General features: G+C 38.2%; 1 protein-coding gene across 1 annotated transcript in view; it reads right to left on the bottom strand.

The window, feature by feature from the left end:
* Window positions 1-26,256, bottom strand: part of LOC115223721 (TPR and ankyrin repeat-containing protein 1) — a 75,505-nt gene that overhangs the window by 6,717 nt on the left and 42,532 nt on the right. The window contains exons 7-14 of the mRNA XM_029794402.2: window positions 23,202-23,339; window positions 21,860-21,965; window positions 19,709-19,921; window positions 18,554-18,876; window positions 16,675-16,839; window positions 13,916-14,132; window positions 7,091-7,504; window positions 1,875-4,196 (exon numbers count right to left, since the gene is read on the bottom strand). Coding sequence (XP_029650262.1) covers window positions 1,875-4,196; window positions 7,091-7,504; window positions 13,916-14,132; window positions 16,675-16,839; window positions 18,554-18,876; window positions 19,709-19,921; window positions 21,860-21,965; window positions 23,202-23,339 — 3,898 coding nt within the window. The remainder of the gene's footprint in view (window positions 1-1,874; window positions 4,197-7,090; window positions 7,505-13,915; window positions 14,133-16,674; window positions 16,840-18,553; window positions 18,877-19,708; window positions 19,922-21,859; window positions 21,966-23,201; window positions 23,340-26,256) is intronic.

Genomic DNA, 26,256 nt, shown 5'->3' with positions numbered 1-26,256 from the left:
ACACCATATCTCCACAGGTCTTGGTCTTTCGTCATAGCCTCTGTGAGGCCCAACATTTGAAGGTCATGCTTGACCACCTCATCCCATGTCTTCTTGGGTATATATATATAAATAATATAAAGAAAATGGACGGTTTGAACACAGCAAAATCTACTTTATTTACATAATAGTCAATTTCATAATGGCTATGCGCATTTCATTATCTACTTTCATTCATATTTTACAATTAAAAATTGCATTATGAATTTAGAAGGTAAAAATCTCTTCAGGGCAAAAACTGACAAATTCATTTACATCCTGATAGATGTGGAGTTCACTACAGACTGAATGGCAGCATGTGTATTTGTGTGTGTGCACGCATCACATAGAAAAGTGGATGTTAAATCATGATGATGATATTTAACTAATTCATAAATTCTTCAATTTCTTAATTAGGTTTAATAGGTTTAAGAAATTAATGATATCTATTAAAAACAAAAAGAAATTTTTAGAGGAGAGGTAAACTGAAATCAATCCCAATGAATAACTGGTACTTATTTTATCAACCTCAGAAAGGTGAAAGACAAAGTTTTATTCCAGTGGAACTTGAACTCAGAGGAAAGATGTAAGTTTGTTGCCCTACAGATTCCAGTATCCAAAATCTTTCCTAGAAATAATTTTTATTTTCTTTTGTCATCACAAGCACAGGACTAGAAATGCTAAGAGGGGTGGAGTTGATTCCATCAAAACCAATATTTAATTCAAGTGATAGTGAAAAAGACCACATTGACAGCAACAAAACCTAACCAGTGAACCATGGAAGCAAGCAAACCACTGCTTCTTTTCATTCTCCTCACATTATACTAACTTTTACTTTTATTTTACCAAGCAGATGCTACCCAATTCATTCTCTGAATATTTCTATACCTACAAGCATGTATTATTGTACGTTTATTCACTTAGTGATTTTCTAATCACTACTTTGGTAAAGCCTAGACTTTGCTGAGGTCTAATAACAGAAATGTCCAAAGTTATCTTACAGAATATAATACTCGTCAATAACTAATCCATTCATTCCTTACTGCATAATTCTTTCAAGTTATCTTTTGGTGTCAAATATGTTAAGGCATCCTTAAACTTTCCACAAAAGTGGTCCACTTGATGTGTTGGATTACTTGTACATCTAATCCTATTCTAGTACCAACGAGCAATGCTAAACATTGTCATTTACATGGACCAAACATCACCCCCACACCAAACAATGCTGCCTGAAAAAATATTAATATTGCTCTAAACTTGGAGATTCTTGTTGACAATGTTAGAAAAGCGGAATTACCATTTGCTCCATGAATATCTTTCTGTAAGTAGAATTAATAATGCCAGTGAAAGGAATGACCTGTAGCTGAGAACTGAACCTGGGCCTCAAACTTTACTTAGCAGAAAAAATGTCTTCCACATAAAAGTGGTCGACACATCAAGACTGTGGCAAACTCTTTTGTCTGCATCTAGATATAGACACGACAGCAGCTAGAAATAGCAGCCAAATTTCCTTGAAATCAACCACCTACAATTTAATGGCTTTTTAAAAAAAATTTTAATAATTAACGAACACATTAGATAAAATGTGGAATAACATGAGATAATGATGACAGATTGATCCTAGATAATGAAATAACATATGATATAATGGACCAAACTAAAATAAGGCCAGTATGAAAGCCACAGAATATACGTCTCAATCACATCAGTCTTTGACGTTTCAGAAAACATAACGAAAATAAGTCAAATTATTCATACTAATTGATATATCCTGTAACGTTATGTCAAATGGACATATCTTACCAAAATCTAATCAAATGTATTTTGATGTTATCAAGAAAAGAAGAGACACTCACCTGAATTTTTGTATAATTGCTTCATTTTCTCAGCAAAATGTTCAATGTTTCCAGCAATTGTTTCCAGTTTTTCAGTTTCTGTCCAGTTTGCATTTTGGCAAATTTGATCCAGGTTTTTATCAAAGTCTTGCCATTTTAATTTCAGTAAATTGAAATAAAATGTAATTTCTTCATTGTCTGAAACTAAATCTAAATCAAGATAATTTTTGGCTCTTTCTTTAACAGGAAGAAAACGAGTTTCATAGAGTTTTGAGAATGCTTTGAATTCCAAAATCTTTGCTGAATGAGCAGGTTTCTTCAAGTGTTTAAATAAAGTTTCTTTCTCATCAGAACTGTCGTTTCCATTAATCTTAAAAGGAGTGATCCATTGTTTTGAAGAAAAAGAAACTGCACACACGGAGCAATATTTCTCACTTGGACTAAATAAAGGTAAGTTAGCTGGAATCTCCAACGATCTCAGCTCCTTCAATAATTTATTTCTATATCTCAGGTAAGCATTTTCAATCACCTGAACAGCTTTTGTTTGCATCACAGAATCATTCTTTTTATCTTTTTCCTCATTACTTATTAAATCTTCAACCATTTTTTCTGTTATTTCAGAGTCAATTTCAGACACACCTGTGGGGCTTGAGTCAGCCATTTCAAGCCTCGACATTGGCAATTGCTTATCAGAAACCAACTGTAGTCCTAATGGTTTTCCATTTTTAAACATCCAATAATATCTTGAGATTTCATATTCTGGGGTCTGCATCAAAACTTTTACAGTAGCTTTAATAAGCCTACATGCTACATCTTGGTTTGTTGCAATCTGTCTGCATATATCTCTCACTCTTAATAAAGGATCCTCAACTAGAGTTGCAACATTTTCACATTTCATTAAAAATTTGAGGTCCGGTATATTTTCAAAAGGCTGCTCAGAAAAACAATGAATGTAACAAAGGCCCAAAATGAAAACACGCTTTGCAAGTTTTCTTGAATTTACATCTTCTTTTTGTAAACACTTAAAAATGTTGTCACTAAAAATCAAACTGACCATTTTGGCCACACGTTCCTCTAGAAGTTTCAAATTGAGCCACATACGACTGGAATTTAAAATGTCTTGAAGCTTTTCTGAAAATGTTGATTGAAGTGTATCTATAATGTCAACTGAGGAAATATGAGAGGAAGATAGAACCACTGATATTTTGCAGTGTCTCATTAGTAACATGAAACTTATTGTCATAAAGAATTCAATCCACAATAAGAGGCAGTGCAAATCTGGCAGAATACGTTTTCTCTTTTTTAGAAACAAAACACAAAATTTAGAAAATTGAATGACAGCTTCAAATGGCTGATGTCTTTCATAAAGAAAATAGAGAGAATCATAGAACCGTTGGTATATGCACATATATTTGTTGTCAGAAGAAACCAAAGATGAGTTTACTATATGCACGTCTGGAAATGATTCTTTTCCAATTTGTTGGTACATGTCTTCCATGAGTTTGTTCAAATCATATCTAATATTTAGCCAGCTGAATAAAATATTTACTTCAAAATAGAAATCTGAAGACTGTACTTTTTCCAATAGAGTCATCTTTTGAAAAACCATTTTATAATGATTTCGAATACAGATTTTTAAGGCATTTATATTGTCTGGATGGAAGACGTCTGACAAATGGGTATCTTGATCTAAATTCGAAATCAGGGCTTTATAAAGATGAGTTGCAAAGAATTTAAACTCTTCAAAATCGTCTTGTAGCTTTATAGTGAGAAGCATTTCACAGATAACTACACGAATATCAAAACGAGGTAAAGTACTGGATTCATGAAGATGCATGCATTTTTTCTCCTGAAAACGGCAGAAATATTCACTCTGAGAAAACTGACTTCCATAAAAATTTGCCAAATGACAACAACAAGTTTCTGAAGACTGGCATAATTCTGCAGATTCAAATGGACAGGGTGTACTTATGATGATGTGGATGGTTAACTTGTGATACAGTATTTGGAATAACTTTCGAATACAAAATTTGAGGTATTTATTCAGCCACGATTTGAATTTATCAAAGGTAAAACTTGCATAAGACATTCTATTACAAATATTGTATTCTATGAGAGATATGCAACACAATGGTTCTGTTGTGTGAGATTTCCACACAGAATCATCCTTGAAAGAGAGACCAAAATATGGTAAATATGATTTTACCACAAGGTTTGAACTTTGCAGATGACTCTTCAGCAAATGTACTAAAGCAAAACTTTCTTTGATAACATTCCAAAAAGATTCCTTATAGAAATCATGAGGATCGAGATCTGTGAAGAATTGAACTGCTTCTAAACAACCTGCAGAAGAAACAAAACATAAATCAGAGAACAGAATTTTTGAAATAAGTTGTTTTAGAATCTAATAAAGCAGGACAATCACAGCTGGTCAGTTTGATAGGTTTTTGGAAATCCAACCAAAGAGTTAACAGTTTTGTCTCAAGTCATTTTTTTCTAAACAGTATCAATAGATAAGACAACTATAACTGCCCAAGTCCACCTAGCTGTACACAGATTCCATAGGTCAGCTCTCACATCAGTGACATACTTTGATCTTTGTTTCAAATCACATCAAATCTACAGTGTGTGTGTGTGTTTGCGTGCCTGAGCAGTTTTAAAATAATCGAGAAAGGGAGGACAACGTCCATGTTCTTTCTATGCCTTCTTTCGCTACAGCATACAGACATCTAAATAAAGGTCATAAAGCTTTGTATTTGTGTTGTGGGGAGGAGAAAGAGAAACCAACGCCGAATAACTTGCACCAATCTCTGAGAGAAGCTCAACTGAAAATAGCCATGAAGTGGAGGAGGAGGAGGAAGAAGAAGAGGGCAACGAGTTATACTCAACAGCTTCCAGGTAGACAGACCCAAGCGAAATGCAGGACCAACGAAGTGAAGGTTCAACTCTAAGACTCTAAGGCACCTTTTGCCGCTGTTACTTACTGACAGTCCATGGCACGGCTTATTTGAGACGGCAGAAAAAAGTGGATTGTAACGAGTATATTAGATTTATTAGAATTGTTAGATGCTCCCTTGTTCATGAAGCTCTACTTCTATAAGTTATTTCCAACATAAGAATGTCACCTCATCAACTAAATCACTGAGGAACAACTGAACATTATTAGAACAATCTTGCCGGGCAAAGCTCATTGTTTTTCATCTTAGAAGCAACAGTTCAAAGGCTGAAAGTAATAATGGCTGAGTGAGTAGAGTACTGGATTAGCAGCTAAGAGATCCAAATCCAAATTCAAGCAGTCATTTGGTTGTCTACTTGCAAAATAGACTTACTTCTCTACACATGACATTAATTACTGGTGAAAAACTAGAATAGCTGTCTCAACCTGAGGTCAGTTGAATTCTTACCCACAACAGGGACTGTTGTTGTTTCTCATCTAGTAATCACCACAAATGACCTTCAAAATAAACAACCTCACCATTTAACAAACTTCAAAATGCCTTTTTCACGGCTTCTTTAGAGGTAGTGAAGCTGTGACACTGAACCTTTCATTACCAACCCATCCATGCCCCACCTGTACATGCCCAAAAATGTTGATGTTACCAAACTGCCCAAAGATGCCTGGAATAATCTGTTCATATCTAAATGAAAATTTCAGAGCAAATCTTGTTAGTAAAATCAGGAAAACATGTGATTTCATTCTGCAAACAGCTGAGTTACACTCTCTGACATTGTTTTACACGACATCTGAGCACTACACACACACACACACACACACACACACACACACACACACACACAGACACACACACGAAATCACTAACACCTGTTCAAATACAGACACACAAAAATCATACCAAAATGGACATCCAGAGATACTCAGACATAGTCATGCCAACAAATACTCACATAAGCAGGCAAATGGGCACACACATACACATGAAATCACTAACACCGGACACACAGACACACACATAGCAAGTATGATAATGAAAGGAGAGAAAGAAGACATGAAGTCAGACAAGCAAAACACATGGTTAAAAAAAGTACAAAAATATGAAAGAAGACAACAACAAGGGAAGAATGTGTGCAATGGAAATGAAGATTCCATTGAGAAGGAGGGAATCTACCATTTCACTTGCAAAAAAGAAAGAAGAAAAGAAAGAAACAAAAGAAATTCTACCAAACTGAGAAAGTCTCTTTAGATGACAAGAATCATCATCATCATGATCATCATGTAACATTTGTATTCCATAGCAGCTTCAGTTGGATGGTTCCACCTGATCCAATGAACTAAACGACTGCGTTAGGCTCCATTGCCTGTGTTAGGCACAGTTTCAATGGCTGGATGTCCTTCTTGATGCCAACCAGTTTACACAATGTACTAAGTGCTTTGTTTTTCCATGGCAAAGCACAAGTGGGGCCACCAAGTAACTTGTGCGACTCCTTGAGAGAAAGGAGGCACAGTATTGAGAGAGGTGGCTTTGAGTCAAGTGTTGAGAGGCTAAAGTCTGATAGAGACACACAGACACAGCTGTATGAGGGGATGCTGAAAAGCTCCTTTCGAGGTTTTTTTGCAGGGCTTAGAAAAACTGAAGGGTAGCTGCTGCAATAAGTGTGTGCCTGTCTGAGAGGGGAATATGTTGAATAAAATCATAATTAACTGATCTTCATCCTGTATTTTCTTTTCCCCAAAGTCAGGAACTTTTCAGTTTGACCCTGTCAAAGAGAAAATACATGGCTACCTCTGCAGGGAAGAGAGAAAGGATGATGGAGATGAGATATCAGGATGTACCCTCAAGGTACAAAAAGATGGACAAAGAGAAAATAGGGACTAAGAATGAAGGATGGCAGGGTAGACAGGTTCATGAGAGCGTGAAAGGCAAGTGACAGAGAGCAGAGATGAGGGTGGACATGGATGCAGTGGATGGTAAAAGTGGATAACGGTGAATCTTGGTTTGGTGGGTTTGTCAGGGAAATGGGAGAGGAAGGGAGAAGTGAGAGATGGCAATTCTTCTAAAAGTGAAAGTAAAAGTAAGCCATAGAGAGATGTGAGAATAGGGTAAATGCATCTATACATTGATGCTTATCACCAGACAGACCAATAGTGACACACACACAGATCACATATACATGCACAGCAAGTGACCCACACTGACCAACCAATATACACACTCACACACTGATGCATTTAATCTATGGAATTATTATTTCAAGCAAAGTAAAAAAATGCCTCTTACCAATTGGAACCTTGCCTAATTTGAACTGCTTGAAGGCCTCCACTGCATCAATGGTGGATTTGGTGTTTGTTTCGTTCAGTTTAGCCAGTAACAGGTGACATTTAGCCTGACCAAAATTGTTGCCTTCTTTCTTATAAAGCAGCAGAGCATTCCTCAAATCTTCTTCAATGTTTCTGGAGAGATCAAGGTCAATGTCAACACTCTTACCGTCATTAACACTATCTCCACCCTCAGCAGCAGGGGACGGCATCGGTGTGCGCATTGTCTTTAGTTTTGCCACAACATAGCTGTGTCCAGCTTGTTTATACAGGCAGTCGGCATATAGCTTGTTGTCATTCAGGGTGGCTGCCACTGCTACACTCTCAGAGAACAAGTTGTTCTGCCAAAGTAAGTCCATTGAAGACTGAATTTGGCCTGTTGAGAAAAAAAAATATTGGAAGTAAATAATAATAATAGTAGTAGTAGTAATAATAATAACAAAAACACCAGGACTTACAAACACATATAACTACAGAAAATTGCACTACTAGGCACTGCACACATCCTACGCAAAATACTTTCAATACAATAACCATCAGAGCATCACAACAAACCACAGCACATACCCAAGGCACACAGAGCTGCGCTCGGTAGAGAAGTGAAAGCATGATATAAAAATAAAACTACTGAACAACAACAACAACAACAAGAATAATGATTAACTGGTGTTATCATGTACATTGTTTTGTCTTGGTATAAATGATAGGCTACAGCAAATATTCTGCTCAATACCACAGATTTGCTTGTCAGTTGCTTGACCTTAACCAGTTGACCATGTCCCTTGGTGGCTGACGATATGTGCATCTCTGATCACGAGCAGAAGTAGTGGGGGAGCATCACAGCCATGTGTTGAGAGGGATTCTTTGGGGTTTGAATAATTCCCCTCTGGAAACATGGGTGGTTCATTCAACATCCTTAAACAACCCTTATTCAGGGACCTTTTGAGTGGGATGGGTTACTTGACCAGAAGAAAATTCTAAGTGGGCCCCACCTGCGAGGTCATGCGCTGTTTATCTTGATATGAGATCACCATGTCACGCACATATGGTTGTGATGCATGTGCCTGGTGTACCCTTATCAGACGGGTAGTCATGATGGGTATACTGGGCTTTGTATATTTTACCCATTGTCACTGCTCTCTCAATAACAATAACAATAATAATAATAATAATCATCATTGTTTAATGTCTGCTTTCCATGCTGGATGGTTTGACTGAGGGCTGGCAAGCCAGAAATCTGCACCAGGCTCCAGTCTGATTTGGCAAGGTTTCTACAGCTGGATGCCTTTCTTAATGCCAACCTCCGAGAGTGTAGTGGGTGCTTTTTATGTGCTACTGGCACAAGGGCCAGTCAGGCAGCACTGGCATCGACCATGCTTAAATGGTGCTTTTTACGTGCCACTGGCACGGGACCCAGTCAGGCGACACTGGCATCAACCATGTTTGTATGGTACATTTTACATGCCACCGGTATGAGAGCCAGTTTGGATGGACTGGCATCAACCACGCTCAAATGGTGCTGTTTACGTGCCACCGGCATGGGTGCCAGGCATGGGTGCCACCGGCATGGGTGCCAGGCATGGGTGCCACCGGCATGGGTGCCACCGGCATGGGTGCCACCGGCATGGGTGCCACCGGCATGGGTGCCAGGCATGGGTGCCAGGCATGGGTGCCAGGCATGGGTGCCACCGGCATGGGTGCCACTGGCATGGGTGCCAGGCATGGGTGCCAGTGATGCGATACTGGCATCAGCCGCGACAATGATTCCACTTAATTCCACAGGTCTCCTCAAGCATAGTTTATTGTCCACTGGGCCGGTTGTGTGACACTGGCAGAAGCCACAGCTATGATCTCACTTGGCTTGCTGGGTCTTCTCAAGCACATTTAATAATAATAATAATAATAATAATAATAACTAGCTGGTTCCGTGAAAAATTCACGGAAAACATAAAAAATGTAAGCATCTGTAAATCGTGTGCCGGTGCCACGAGAAACGTTTCTATATTGCAACAATTACAGAAGAAAGAAAGAAGTGAGAAGCTGACAACCATCGAATCCAACCAAAATATCTCAATTACGCAAACGTAAACAGAATGACTATTTAACCTTAGAATACATCAAACATATTCAAAGAACCTTCTTGGTTTAGTGGTATGGAATGTTCTTCTGGTATTCCTTTATTCTTTTACTTGTTTCAATCATATGACAGTGGCCATGCTGGAGCACCACCCTTTAGGCAACGAAATTGACCCATGGACTTATTCCCTGTAGGTCTGGTGCTTATTCTATCAGTCTCTTCTGCCAAACAGATAAGTTACGGGGATGCAAACACACCAACATCGATTGTCAAGCAATGGAGGTGTGGGGACAAACACACACGCATATGATGGGCTTCTTTCAGTTTCCATCTACCAAATTCACTCATGAAGCTTTAAAGTATAGAGTTGAATTTCGTGTAGCCACCCATTTTGTTGGGGGTGTTACCCATTTTTCTGGGCCCTTTTCACAGTTATACCCCATCCAAAATTTGCATTAGTTTTTGTATGCAAAAAAAAAAAAAATGGGAGGAAGGCAGGCTTGTTTGTAGTTTGTGTAGGATTCCCTGTGGTGTGCTGTGATCTTGAGCAAGGTATTCTACTTCACCTTGCTGTAGTCCATGCATCTGGCCAAAATAAGTTGTAGTTGTAATTCAAAGGGGCCAGCCTTGCCACATTCTGTATGAGGCTGAATCTCCCAGAGAACTACCTTATGGTATGCATGTCTGTGGAGTACTCAGCCGTTTGTGAGTTAATTTTATCCTTGTGTGGCAATGAAAAGTGAAAGTGACATCCAATATTTGCTGTGGTTGTCTTTGATTTACCAATGTGTCTCTGTATCAACTTTCTTTTGATCTATGTATCTACTGCCTCTCTCACTTTCTCTCTCACTTCCTTTCTGTCCTCTTCTCTCCCCTTTGCCACTCACTTCTTCCTTTGAGGTAAGTGTGAAACACACCACAGGTACAAAAACAACAAGTTGGCATATTAATATTATTAAGTATAAAAAATCTCAAAAATCTAAATTTCTATACAGAGATTTGTTATCAAGCTGGAATATTGTTAAGTCTTAACTTCTTCCTCTTCGTCTTCTCTCTCTCTCTCTCCCTCCTCTCGGACTCAGTCTTCAGTACTGCTGGTAAGCGTTCACTATGACGGGATAGCTATTTAACGCCCCCACCCCCCAAAAAATGTGCAAACCCTTTCTATTATTTTAAACTATGAAATATTAGTCTGTGATTCAAAGATTTTTATATCTTAACCACAATGTGATGTTCCATAGATCGATCCCTATATTGTAAATATGATGTAACTTGTCGCCACTCCTCTCAAAAATCTCCTCCTAACTGCCCCCAATCCACCTGTATTAGTAGACCCCCCCCGCCCGCCCCTGCACTCCAGTGTTGCAACAACATCAGCAGCTGAAGCAACAGCCATAAATTTGCCATCATTTATTGCCTAAAGAAATCGGGGGGGGAGGGGGAGGCAATATTAGGACCTCTGGGCCTTATAGTAATAATAGTGAAACTACAGCAGTGATCAAGTGAATAATAAGCTAGAACAATTAATCTGTCGTGTTGTGCAACAGTCGAGTCATCGGCAATTGCACTGGCAACCCCATGAAGCTTGCTTGGTGAGGAGGGTGGATTTTTGACACTCTGAAGGATTAAAAACAAAACCTGGCAAAGGGCAGAGGAACTCGGGAGAATCATTGGCCATTCCGAAAATAGGCTGACAGAACTCATTAGCCTTTGTTGGCAGCGTGTCTACGAGAAGGAACCCTGATTTAAAAACTGAGGTCGATAGGACTCCTTAGCCACAGTGACAATCTGTCAGTGTCCAACGGCTCCATGCGTGGGATGAAGACGAATCAGGACCTAATTCCGGAGCAATATTTGGATGAAGATAAAGGACCAACCGATGTTCACCTATCTCCTAATGAGAATCACGATCATGATCCCCAACATACAGTAATGTGAAGGGCACAGGCCCAACTTATGGTAGAAAGGGCTCTGCAGTCTTGGTTGACAATCTTACAAGAGATGGTATCCCAATAAAGATACCTGTTGGTGGCCAACCTTAAGAGAGCAAACATCCATATAAGAATGAAAATGTCTAATATAAATGTATCAAGTAAAGGTATGAATAAGGCTGGAACCAAAGGTAAAAGCCTTTCTCCCAGCCAGTGTCTTGTGGTTGAGCAGTGCAGGCCTAATCATCATCCAGAGACTGCTTATACACAAAGCAAGAGGCTGAGTCGGACATCGGGTGAGGAGGCAAACAGAACGGTAACTGAATGCTGGCTCAGAAGTGAGCCTAGCAGAAGGGGATTCTGACAATGAATGAAAGCAAAATGGAATGAAATAGGATTCTTTGAAATTAGTGAACAGTTAGCCGACCAGGCAAGAGTAATAAGAGCAAAAGGGCGATTAACAGACATGGAAATTGAAGAGACCAGAAAGAAAGAAAAATAATACTTCACCAGAAGATAATGTGCCCAGCAAGGAGTGAGAAATGAATGATGGCAGTGAAGACACAGAGCAAAGTGTAAACGTAAATGCATTGTCAGCAAATGAAGCAGAAGTAACAGGAAGAGCTATAGCACAGGAATATGATGATGACCAACAAGACACAGTGAGGACGCTGTGCCGATATATTAGAGAAGGCCAAGATGAAGCACCCCACAATGTGGGATACATTGATTATCACAAGCTCAAAGTTGAAACTGAATAGATAGATTCAGTCCTTGGGCTATTCCAGATGAGAAATATAACTGAAACTAGCAAAATTATTTAGGCTGCAACTTTGGTTGTTGCAGATAGAGTTGGATACAAAAGAATGTAAAGAACCATACTGGCATAATGAATTTTTATCAGAAACAAAGTGAAAAAGACATTTAGGACAAGTTGAGAAGAGGGGAAGTGCAGAATGAAAGCATAAGAATAATGGTGGAAAGAACCTATAGAATAAGAGATAACGGTTATGACGTGATATTGGAAGAATTGAAAGAAAGAGTTGGAGCAATCAAAGCAAAACTGCAAAGATACAAGACTAGAAAAAGACAGTTCAGGCAAAACAGAAGAAACTGTTTCAGGAACTAGAAAGGCAATTATACATAACAATGATACCAGATACAGAGGAAAGCAAGGCATTCTGTAGAGGGATCTCTACTAAAGGCACAAGGCCCTAAATTTTGGAAGAGGGGACCAGTCAATTACATTGATCCCTGTGTTTCACTGGTACTTAATTTATCAACCCCAAAAGTATGAAAGTCGACCTTGGCAGATTTTGAACTCAGAACGTAAAGACAGACGAGATGCCACTAAGTATTACGCCTGATTCTGCCAGCTCACCACAGAGCGTAACAATGAAGTGGAGTGGCTGCATGAAATCCAAGATAGGTTAAGAAATAGAGAAGGCCAAGAAGACATAAAAATAACTAAAAAAATTATAAAAAAGCAGTTAAGAAAATTCTCAAATTAGAAGAGCCCAGGACCGGATATGGTCTGAGGTTATTGGATGAAGAAGCTGAGAAGGCTCTATGAAAGGATAGCACAACAGCTAGATGAGTGCTTACACGAATGTGCAGAACCCAGCTGGATGACAAAGGGAAGGACATTATGTGCCAAGGATCCTGAAAAGGGTAATGTTGCATCCAACTTTCAACCAATAACGTGTCTTCTGCTAATGTGGAAACTATTGTCGGGTAGTTTGGCCAGTGTACTGTTTAGATACTTAGAAAAATATGGGCTGTTACCTATTGAACAGAAAGGGTGTTAAAAGAGGAGCCAGGGAACAAGGAATGAGCTTTTGATTGATAATCTAATTATCGGGAACTGCAAGAGAAGACCCACAAACCTGAGCATGGTATGGATTGACTATTGTAAAGCATATGATATGATACCACACTTCTGGATAAATAAGAACAACGGAAATGTATGAAGAAGCAGAAAACACGAGAAGCCTTATATGGAACAGTCTGAAATGTTGGAGAAGGGAATCAAGTATTAGAAGAGGTGAAAATCAAGAGAGGAATCTTCAAGGGAGACAGTGTGTCCCCATTAATCTTTATGTTGGGAATGATCTCCTTGAGTGAAATGCTACAGAAAACAAAGTTAAGGTATGATCTGGGAAGAGGTAAGAGAAAACTGAATGAACAGAACTGGACAGCCTGGTCCAGTCTGTGCGGATTTTCTTGGATGATGGAGCTTGGGTTCTCAAAATGTGCTACAATGATGATGAGAGGAGGAAAGCTTATCAGGAGGAATATGGATACCAAATGGTGAAAAGATGAAGGCAATTCAACCACAATTCAGCTATAAATATTTAGGAATACTTGAAGCAGATGGAATCGAACCCAACGAGATGAAAGTGAAGACAAAGAGAGAGTACCTGCAGCAGTGAGAAAAATTTTGGATTCAAAACTGAAAACCGGAAACTTGTGTACAATAGTTTGAGATGGAGCTGGAATGCTGAAGTGAACAGAGGATGTGCTAAAGGAGATGGACAAGAAGTCAAGAAAGCTCCTAATGATGCATGGAGCTCATCATCCATGAGCAGACACTAATCGCTTATATATGAAGGGAGTAAATGGATGAAGAAGACTGATAAGTGTGTAAGACTGTGTACATAGACGTGGGATGCAAAAGGGACTTTGATGACAAGATTGCAAGACCAGAACTGATCTCAGGACAGACATGAACAACAACAGCAATAACAACAAAAGAAATCATTAAATTTATAATCCATACCATTATTTCTAAGCAGTTCAGCAGCATCTTTGAAGAGTCTCTTCTTCTCCAGGAAATTCAGTTTATCTTCCAATGTGGTGAAATGAAGCAAGGCCACCTTCATTTTCTCAAAATCCTTACATTGGTAGTAAAGATTTGCAGCTTGCTGAGCGAGGTAGAATATATCTTTTGTTGGACGATTCTTTATGAAATCCTCAGGTGCAGAATCACCATATGACTGAAACAATAAACATATATATATATATATATATATATATATATATATATATATATATATATATATATATATATATACATTTAAATATTTGTTGTGCAAGATTTTTTATGTGAAGTCGTGTGTTGAAACAGATATTGTTATATTTCGGAATGGTCATATTGCCAGTTTAGCCAATAAAAACACACGCACTATATATTTGGTGTTATTTTGCTTCAGTGATATTTATTTTTTACATTAATCTTAATCTTATTTCGGCCAGAGTTCTTTCGTCACACTCCTGTGACCGCATCAGTGGTCCTTTGTTTTCTTCTCACTTATTTGTGTCTCTCCTTACTAACTGTCAGCCATTTTGTATACAAAATGGCTGACGGTTAGTAAGGAGAGACACACAAATAAGAAAGAAGAAAACAAAGGACCACTGATGCGGTCACAGGAGTGTGACAAAAGAACTCTGGCCGAAATAAGATTAAGATTAATGTAAAAAATAAATAACACTGAAGCAAAATAACACCAAATATATAGTGCGTGTGTTTTTATTGGCTAAACTTGCAATATGACCATTCCGAAATATAACAATATATATATATATATATATTACATACAGACACACATATTTATATACAAAGTGTCTCCTTCCTTCTACATCCATTCTCCAGAGACTTACATTTCTAATCATTTCACATAGTTCCACCCACCACAGAAAAACTTGCCAAGTATTATATAAAGTCAAATGACATCTGAGCATAGTACAGTCTGATGAAGGAGAGCAGGTCGAAACTTCAATTCATTGTCACCCCTCTTCTAAATGTTTAATACATGCACACATACACTCATATATAGGATGTCCTAAGAAAACAAATACACACTTTAATAGCTGATAGCTCAGTTTTCATTTATTTTTAGACTTTAGCCCTTTAGAAATAATAAAGGGAACTAGACTAAACTTTGAACAAGGGGAATTTAGCTTAAAATGCTACTAGAAGTGGAGAACATGCAGTTGGAGAAAGTCTCAAACAAATGATCTACTTATGTAATTTAGCATTGCTAGAGGCAGATCAAAGCAGATGCAGCAGTTGAGAATGTCCACAAGAAACATTCCAGGAAAGCACAGACATCAACAAGTTCCTCAAAGCAAGAAAGGAGACAAGAAATCTTTGCCAGTGGAGCAAGAAAATGTGTTCAGCAAGCGAGTCATGAAATCATCATCATCACTTAATATCCATTTTCTAATCTGATATGGGTTGGACAGTTTGACAAGAGGTGGCACCAAGGGGTGGCAAGCCAGGGGACTGTGCCAAGCTTTACTGTCTGCTTCGGAATGGTTTCTATAGCTGAATGCCCTTCCTAACACCAGCCTCTTTACAGAGTAAACTTGGTGCTTTTTATATGGCATCAGCACCAGCAAAGTCACCAAGGACCTTCCATAAGAAGACTCTGCAACTGATGGGGGAGTGGGGGTAGTACTGAGGGAGGAAGGAATAGAAACAAGAAAGGGAGGTGGGAGAAAAGATGGTGAAGATGTGTCATAGCGTAACCTCAAAGTTACAGAGAGGAGGATATATGTGAAGTGGTTTGGATAGGGTGAGTGGGTGAGAAGGAGAAATGCAGTGAGTGAATATGGAAAGGGGCCGATCTAGGAAGGTGAGTTGTTGGCAGCCTTTTGTCATCTCGTTGATGCTCAACATCTGAAGTTCAATTCCCACCACCTCAATCCACAATTTCCTCGGTCGTCTTCTCCCACAGGTTTCCTCCACATCTAGGAACTGACACTTCTTTACGCACCTATCCCCATCCATACACATCACCTGACCAAACAATACAGCTTCCTCTCTTGCACATTTGATGCCCCTCATGTTGCACATGCACACTCATGTTGCACATCCAGCACAGCACGTATTAGCTCCCATTTCTGCCAAGCCTTTGCATCTCCTCTGCATTTCAGCAGCATCTTCACTATCATGGAGCATTGCTGTTCATGGAGCATTGCTGTTCATGGAGCATTGCTGAGGGAGAGAACTTTGTCACATGCGAATTTCAAAATCAAGCATTTTCAAGTGCTGTTACTGTATTACATTCTAAGAATGGTCCCTGCACCCAAACATGATTCAGACCTAAGAGGGAAGTTCTGTGAGTAGTTCTTGGCAAGATGCACACTTTCCAACGAATATTCTGATATGGCTACATTTAAATTAAATGACTCAACTGGTACTTATTCTATCAGTCACTTTTGGCAAACTACTAAGTTATAGGGATGTAAACAAACCAACACTGGTTCAAACAGTATGTGGGAGGACTAGCAAAAAGAAAAACACACACACACATATATATATGATAGGCTTCCACGCAGTTTCCATCTACCAATGTCACTCACAAGGTATCGGCTGGCTTGGGGCTATAGTAGAAGACAGATGCCTAAGATGTTACACAGTGGTACCAAACCCCAAACCACTCGAACACAAAGCAAGCGTTTTAAGCAGACTGCGATGTCTTTTGCACTGAACTCTAAAGAAAAACAATAAACAAATTCTGTTGAAAAACCAACCTGTTCAAGAGCTTTATATTTCTGAATTATCTCAATGGCATGACTAAACTGCCTGACATTGTGAAGCATGTCCACTGCTTTACCATATTCTGAAATCTTCAGATAACAAGGTACAGCTTCATTATACAGCTTTGCTTTCTTAAAATTCACTGCAGCTTCCTTGTACTACATTTGATATTTTAAAAAGAAAAAAGAAAAAAGATGTAGAAACAAAACAAAAACCAGTTGTTTCTTATAATAAATATAATGTGGTTGTCCAAAGACTTCAGACGCCATTTAGTAACCAGAAGCAGTTGAGATGCAATGGTTGCTCCCTTTGTATTGAGTACATATATATAGTGATCATCATCATCATCATCATCATAACCACATTTTCCTGCTTTGTATGGGTTGGATGGATATTCCCCCTCAAGGCAGACTTTCCTATCAGCAACCCTCATATGTTTCCAAGCAACAGATTCTTCCAATGTTAGACTTATTTTTACAGACGTTTCTAAATGAACGACACTACTTGTACAGCAATAATGCTGGTTTAAGACTATTGCACCATGTCAAAACAAAAAAAAAACACAAACAAATACTCACACATACATAGATATGTATGTATCATCATCATCATCACCATTGTTTTAATGTTTACTTTTGCAAATTCACACAGGTCAGATGGAATTTGCTGAAGATTTTTCATGATCAGTTTACCCTTCCAATTTCCAAATAAGGTAATATTTTACCGAGACTGGATATATTTTCACAAAAGATTGTAAATGAACGACACTGCTTGTGTAATTATGACACTCATTTATCAATACAGTGTGGTGGCAAAACAAGTACACAGACATTCTCACATGCACCTACACAAGAAGCTGTTGCTGGTCTTAAATGTCTTTATTATGGCTTGGAGGATTATAACGAACAGAAGTGGGCTAATAAATCAATTAGCCCTAGAGTAACCTCACCTTCACTGAAATCATTACTAACTCTTACCTTGCTGATTGTACTTTTGGACATGGCTTGTACGGCTCCCACAACAATTCAACTACTCAAACATTCCTCACTGACCACTTGACCACAAAGGAGCTACATTGTATCAGTTGTGCTATTACTCTCACCATAACTTTCATCCCTTACTTTAATAGCCCTGTACTTTCTTCCTGTACTTTCTTCTTCTCTCTTGAATGTCAGCATTATGCATGTTGTACTGAACAAAGGCAATGACACAGGCTCAATACAAGTGGTAAGTCTTACAAACCAAATGAACTGTCCTTTTCCTGTTTAGTGCATCATCATTACAATTCTACTGCTCTGACTATCAGACATTCCCTACTCTTGCATTCAATCCTGGCTCTGCTATCCCATGCATTCCGACCCAACATGTACCTTCATGGTCCATCCTGACACCTCGTCACCACTATTTTTATTGCTCTCCACCTCCACTTGATCAATCCCACAATGAGAGAAATTATGTAGCCCCCCCCTCCCCCACCACTGCATGAAATCTGTGCTACTCCGGCCCTTTCTCTTGCATAGATTATTCTCTTTCTACTCCTCATCCCCTAGCATAAAGTCGCCTCCCTAGGGGTTTGTAGTCTTGCAAACTGCATGATGATCGCACCAGGGCTGATAGCAGTATACTCTGTAAAATGGTTGGAATTAGGAAGGACATCTAACCATAGGAACCGTGTCAATGCAGACACTGGAGCACAATGAAGTCCTTGGGCCCTTCAGATGATGTCAAACATCCAACCCAAGTCAGCATGAAGCATGATGATGATGATGATATCTAAAAATCATAAATAAACTCTATGTACCACAGCGTGACAGCCATATATAGCTGTATGTGTGGGTGAGAGAGAGGAAATACAAATGTACTAATACATGCCTTGTGACATTTTCGGTAAAGACGGGCAGAAAGTTCATATTTGCCTCCTTCAGATAAACACCATGCTGATCTGATACACATGTTACAATCAAAGAAATACTTGGAAGCTATGAGGAAGTGCTTCTGCTTCTTGGCAGCTGAGTCTTGCATTTGAGCCTGTTGAACATACTGGAATGCTGTTGCCACGGTTTCTTCTTTCTTGTGACCACTTTTCTGGAAACACTTTATAGCAATTTCAAAGTGTTTTCGCTCAAAGAAAGACATTCCTTTCGTAAACCATTCTTCTGGTGTTGAGCTTCTGGCAAATTCAGTATTGTCAGGGTCTAAAAATAGGAGAATAAACACACATGCATAAAAACAAAAACCACACTCGTAGCATAACGGGGTCAGTAATTACAGACCCCATTATGTAGCTACATTTATTACAGCTACATAAATTACAGACCCCATTATGCAGCTAGATTACAGCCACTAATTAGTGGCTGTAATCCAGCTACATAGCTTTATGGATCTGATTGTTTTTGAACGTAACTCAGAGTTGCATGGTGGTAGATTGCAAACTCAGTAGAGCTCTGTAGAACATGCCTTGTGAGATCTGATTATATCTGTGAATGTTCTGACATCAGAACCTATCGGAAGGCTGTTAGCTTTGGTTTCCATTCCAATCAATGAAGCTGATTAAATTTATTAAATTCCACCCTTATAAATTTAGACATTGTACCTAATTGTAATGGTAAGGACAATGACAAGCGACGATACAGCCAGATAGTTTCACAGTGACCCTTAATAAACACATAGGAACACCAGTGATACTTTCATACCAATTTATTCATATCCTACACACACACACACACACAACTATCCGTGCACACAGTTGTTCTGACACACACACACACACATCCATATATATATATGCTGTAGTCTTTTACACACTCATCAACTTATTTATGCACAACTTTACTCATCTTACATATCCTCCACATGTCTACCAAAACATAACTCCAAACACCCACACACACACACACACATTTCAACATTCCTTCGTTTGATATGATCATATAACTGAGTGTAATTAAATATCCACCCCAAAACAACCTCACACACCCAATGTCATCACCTCTACAAAAACTGGACATCTTATGGAAAATTTCATACCTTCACTAGAAGTATCAACAGATGCAACCAAACGCAGAACCTGAAAATACTCAAAAATTGGGGTTCGTTTTTCATTGGATATATCAAAAATCCAAATGTTATGTTTTGCCCTTGTAAGTGCTGTGTATAAATACTTTAATTCAGAGTTGAGAACCTTGTGCTTGTTTGGGTCAAAGGTTAAAGGATGAGGATGGTTCTCGGAATCAAGAACATCTGCAAAGGAAAAAGAACAAAACAATATTAGTTATTTTTATTGTAGAGTAGACCTGTTGTGTGGCATGTCTTTCTAATTGTTTAAATTTCATATCATTCTATTTGGGAGAAGCTTGTTTGTCCATATTTCACATTGAAGTTCTTTGATCTTGTTCTTACTCAAATGTATTTTACCAATTTTTATACAAAGTGGTAAAACAAAGACACAATGCCTCAGAATTTTTGGTAAAAGTAGAGAGTATTTAACTGACCCTAATATTTGACTGGTACTTGTTTTATTGACCGTAAAAGGACGATTGGCAAAGTTGACCCAGCAGGAACAATATTTCTGTGATTCAAATAAAATATTTCTCAACCAAACTATCTATCAATCACTCCACCCTGCTATCATTCAATCAATCGATCTCTCTATCAGCTAATTGATCTATCTGTTGATTGATCTGTCTATCTATATTTCTTTCTTTCTTATCTTTTCTCTCACTCACTCAATCCATCCAGCTAATCATTTATTTCTGTCAAGTCCGGCATCTTTCTACAAATCCATTGAGCGATTCATCTGTCACTCCGTCCACCTACCTTTCAATTTATTATGTACCAATCTAGTTGTCTAAAAACACATTTCTGGTTTGTTTGTCTGAGACCCCATGCTAACACTGGCTACAGAAAGGGGTTTTATGGACTCCAGTTCCTCGTGGGATGACTTCCACACTAAAGATGAGAATGCATTCGTCCTTTCTGTGCAATCTTGCATATAAACCTAGCTGGATTGATTTGGTTAAGATAGCGTTCATGTTGCTTAGCCCTGGGTCAGTCCTGATCAAGCAAATGTTCAATCCATGATAATCTTGCCCTTTTATATATTCTGGATAGACAATGAAGGGTTTATATTTCGAATATAGATTTTCCATTTTTAAAACAGAAGGGAGTGACTGGTGAGAGATTTGCTTATTTGTAGCAGATCAAGGCATCACCCAGAACCCATCACAACCCCTTTAGCTCATAGAAACCATTGCCATAACAGTTCGTAGAAAGAGTGAAGAAGGTCATGGATGGACACAACTGTTCAATATCACATAAACTTCATCAGGTTTGTGCAGTTAAGATAAGAGGAGCAGAAGCCAAGGTCAAAGGTTGGGGAAATGGAGTAAAGACAAAGGGGAAAGAATTGATAGAGAAGCAAAAAGAGTGTGGACAGGACACGAGTGGCAGGCTCCCATGAATATAGAGCTAATAGGGAGATTTATGGAGGGTGTAGAGTATTCCAGCAGGGCCTTTCGACAGTTATGTCACATGTGAGCAGCAATATGCTGTAGTGTGGTGCATCTGTCCAACAACAGGCACACATGGAGCCGTTCGGTGATCTTTTTCTGATTAACAAGGATCTATACAGAGGTCAGTTCCTAATGCTCAATTGAAAAGTTTTGAGTCAGTGGGAGAGAGAGAAAGCAGGAGGGGACACAAGTCCACCTAAGTTGAGTTTTATACAAAAGGGATGTCATCAAGTTTTAATAGATAAAATAAAAAGAGGCACTGAGAATGAAGTGTATGTCTTCGGGTCAATTTGAACCCATGACTCTTGGATTGTTAATCTAATATTTCATACATTCCATTCATTCTTTCTCCTCTAAACATTGGTGCTACCATTAAGCAGCAACAATTTGGAAAGTGGGAAATTTCCGGACACTTAGACTTCCACAACAGTTTTCACAAATTAATAAAAGAAAAAAAAACAAACAATTTAATGTGAAGATTAAATGGGGTGGAATTTAACTAGGATTAATAATAAATATATAGCTTGGAAAAGAGAAGTCACATTGAATAATGTAGTCTAAGATACACAATGCCTAAGGGAAAAGGGTACAATTATGGCTGAAATGTCATTGATCTACGAGACCAAGACTAATTCAAAGCTAAGCAACAAGAAAGAATGGGATTCACCGAAGTTGAATTCAGCTGATCTTTGACCATTTCCTTGGCTGTCTTCATTGGTTTCTGCAATTATTTCCTGCAAATAGCTTGTTATTATTCGCCATTCATCAGTCACCTGTAATTGATAATTTTTCTTAGAAATGACTGATGCATAAATTATAGTAAAAGAGATTTTTTTATCTTTTAACACCAACCGGTTATTTTATTTGATAAAGAACACAGACACACATCCATGCAGTTTGGCACTGCATCTTTGTCTTCTTTCATCTCCTTCTCAACCACTTCCAGCCGCCACCCTCGGATCTCCTCTCCTCTAGCAAGACACCTGTGCTTGTCTTCTATCATACTTTAGCCTTTCAAAACCTGGTATAAAGTCACTCCCAGCCCCACCTAGAAGTTGGAACTTTCCCTTTTCTGGTGGTATGAAAAGAAACCCCATCCAGTACAGTGCAAAGGGGCTGGTGTTAGGAAGGGCATCCAACCATAAAAACCGTGCCAAAACTGACACTGGAACTCAGTGCTGGGTCCTGTCCAAAGGTCCAACCTCTGCAAGCATGGAAGGAAGATGTTAAATGGTGACAAGGATGACGACATTCATACATCGTACAACCATGCACGTATACACACGTGTATGCAGCACATTATATATGCATGTGTAGTACATGTGTGTGTGTGTGTGTGTTGGGATGGCAGAGGTCAGTAGCAGCAGCAGGATGTAGGGTCAGGAGGCTGAGTGATGTGTGGGTGTGTGCATGAGTATGTACAGGTGTATGTGTGTGCACGTGTCCCTTTCTCCAAACATGACAGTTACCCCCTCTCCTACTCTCTCTCTCACACACACACACACACACAAGCACTGTGGTGTGCCCTTGTGCGCTTTTCCTGTCACTGGCCTAGGCAGATAAAATGCAAGGATCTCCACCGGTCAAGGTTAATTCTACTTCTACACATGTCTGTAGAGGCCTGGGCAAGATTTTCAAGGAAGACTGACCATTGGCCATACATACAAGTTCTCCCCTCTCTCCAAGTTACCAATGTTTAATCCAATGGAAAGGTCACTGACTTGGGTCGCATATATTGGGTGGTCAGCATGCACCAAATGGTTGGGTGTACCATTAAGAGGTCGGTTGTAAGTGGTGGTGGCAATGGCAGTAGTAGCAGCCAGCAGCAGCAGTGTGTGTCCGTGTGTCACCCCCACAATAACCAACAGGGTTGCAGAACTACTAAAATACTTTTTTATCTTTCATGTTGTGTGATGAAGAAATGAAATTTAATAAAGCAATGTGAAGAATGTGTGGCCTTCATGAGAGGCTGGAAGGGAAATTAGATTAACATGAAACTGAAACTGTACCAGAGAATCCTTGAAGAAGTTGTACAAAAGGATATCATTGAATTCTAAGCCTTTTGATTCAGCAATTGTGAGAACAATTGCAGATGAAAGAAAACTGGGTAATTCCTGTTTTGCCTGATTATTTGCCACAAGAATAGCCTGAAATAGAAGAGAACAAAACATGAGAGAAAAGGCAGAGAACAACACGAGAGAGGAAGAAAAAGTAACAAAAAAAACAAAAAAACTATCGATATATAACTAGAAATAGTAACAGTACAAAAACAACAACATAAGCTTAGCTATTGAATCCAGAAGGATTCAATTAAGATTGAATAAAACAAAAGAGATTTTTATGGTTCTTTGCATTATGGTTTGTCTGAGAAAATTCAGAGAATCTGAAATACATCAGAATTGGATTCAAAAAGTAGCACTACACTTTGTAGATTCCTTGCCAAAGGAAAATCCATCCAAGAATTATGGGAACATAACAACTACATTGATAACATTCCATGCCTTTCTAGAATTCTTATAAAATCAAAAAATTCTTGATTTCATCCAGTTTTGTGTACATCCGATGTAACGATATTTTGCGGAATCATTTGTCATAATTGTTGCATGATATGCTACATTCTTTCTTTTTAAGAGAAAAACTGTAGTATTCCGGGCACGTGCCTGCTATATCCTAAGAATACATGTCTATCCTGAGGATACACATCTTAGAAGAACAGAATGGAGTGAGTGGAACAAGAACACACGAAAATGAAATGTTGCTGAAGAGGTCATAGAGTGCAACAAAAACTTTCTGAACAATGGACATGAGTTAAAATAATAAAATAAGAACAGTAATAAACAAGTAAAGAATATATATATATATATATATATATATATATATATATATATATATATATATATATATATATACACATACATATATATATATAGTGCGTGTGTTTATTTGGCAAAAAAAAAAAATTACCATCCCAAAATACAATATCTGTTTCAACACCTGATTTCACATCAGGAATCTTGCAAAATGAATTGACATACTAATATGTATGTATGTATGTGTATATATATATGTCAGGTCACTTTCGAGTGCTGCTGGTAACATGTAACCCAGTACAACCTGTGGCATGGTCGGGTCATCGGCGACTAAACCGGCAACCCCACCAAGCTCGCTTGGTGAGGAGGCTGTTTATTGGACACCCTGCGGGATGAAAAGCAAAACCCCTCAAAGGGCGGAGGAACTCTTGAGAGTCAACGGCCATCCAATAAATGCGGTTTTTTTTAAGGCTTAAGGCTGTATCATGCGCGGGGACATAGAAATAATCGGACTGAATACCCGATCGCGCGGTTAAACCATTGGGAGTGAAGGACTCCTAGCCTTTGTTAAGGCATCCTTCTAGGAGAAGGTAACTCAGGTAACTGGGATAACTCAGTGGTTACCGATGATGTTGACTTGTTCTTCTTTTCAGATTATGGCTGCTGTTGCTTAGTGAGTGGGATTGACTCAGTGCACAGCCTTTCTTCACTTTAAAAAAAAATCTTCTTGCACAGGCATTGCACGATAACATTGTTCATGATTGTTGATAGTGCTGTGAGTCTCAACTGAATGGCTGGTTGTGGCCTTAAAAAGCAAATAAAAGTCACATTCGATCACAGCACCAATAACAGTTAAGCTTCGTGCAATGGCCATACTCGATAACGAGGGAGCAGCCATCATATATATACATACATATATATATATTTACACATATGTATGTCTGTGTAATGTGAGTGTCTGTCTTCGAGTGTATGTGTGTATCTGGATCTAAGTACGTATCTATATGCATCTTTATATATCTGTGTGTATATGTATAGATGTGTATATCCACGTGTACCCACATATATGAGTTCATGTATGTATATGTATGTGTATATATATTAGTGTGTGTGTGTGTGTGTGTGTGTGTGTGTGTGTGTGTGTGTGTGAGTGTATATGTACATGAAACTACTTTTAATCTTCCTTTCATTTTCTATTTTCTTTTTCCTCGAAGCAAATATGACAGCAAAAGCTAATTCGGTCATTTTATCCAAACAGGAACACAAGATTTCCACGTATATTTCAATTTTTTGCGTTTCTATAATATTATTTGCTTTTATTCATTCTTGAACAATAAGCCAGCCAACACTAAAAAATATCTAGTGGGGCTTCTTTACCAAAGTACCTGAAGAGACCCAGACTGATTGGTTGAAACATGTCATACTTAATAAAAATATAATATGAAATCCATCTCCTACTATTAATTAATACCATTATCCTAAGTGCCACTGCAAAGTTCCTGAAGTAAATCCAAGGGAGGTGTACCACAACTATGGATGTCAACCTGTAGCCTCAACCGTGCCAGTTCTCTACTCAGCATTTAAACACACTAATCTAATCATATGTATTTGTCTAAATTTTCTATTATCATATATATATATATATAAACTATTGAAAAGGTTGCAAGACACAACGAAAATTTTAGGAAAATAAAAATAAGAAAAAAGTGGAAATTTTACCAGTGAGTGTGTTACATTATAAGGCACAAAAAGAGAATGACTCTCCCCAGACACAACAGAATATGCTTCAGCACACGAACTCATATAAAGAACCTTGCAAACCAAATCCAAAAATGAAAATATATATATATATATATATATATAGTCATTACAGATATAGGGTGAAATATAATTAATTTAATAAAATCAACAAATTTCACCTAGTAGTATTTCGGTATGGAAAAGGACCATATTCGGTAAAAATTTATATAATTATAATAATAAGAGTTTTTTGCAACAAGTTGCTTAAACCACATACTGAAAATTTTAGAAATAGCAGCTAAAAGACTACTATTCTCCACAGACAACAATATTTGTAACTCACATAAGGAAATAGTGGTCTTTTGGCTGCTATTTCTAAAATTTTCAGTATGTGGTTTAAGCAACTTGTTGCAAAAAACCCTTATTATTATAAATATACATATATATATATATATATATATATATATATATATATATATATACATATACACCCACATACAATGGGATTCTTTCA

This window comes from Octopus sinensis, linkage group LG23 (assembly GCF_006345805.1).
Source record: "Octopus sinensis linkage group LG23, ASM634580v1, whole genome shotgun sequence".
In the NCBI taxonomy this organism is placed as follows: domain Eukaryota; kingdom Metazoa; phylum Mollusca; class Cephalopoda; order Octopoda; family Octopodidae; genus Octopus; species Octopus sinensis.
The sequence above is the reverse complement of the archived record's forward strand: the minus strand, read 5'-3'. Positions and strand labels throughout refer to the sequence as shown.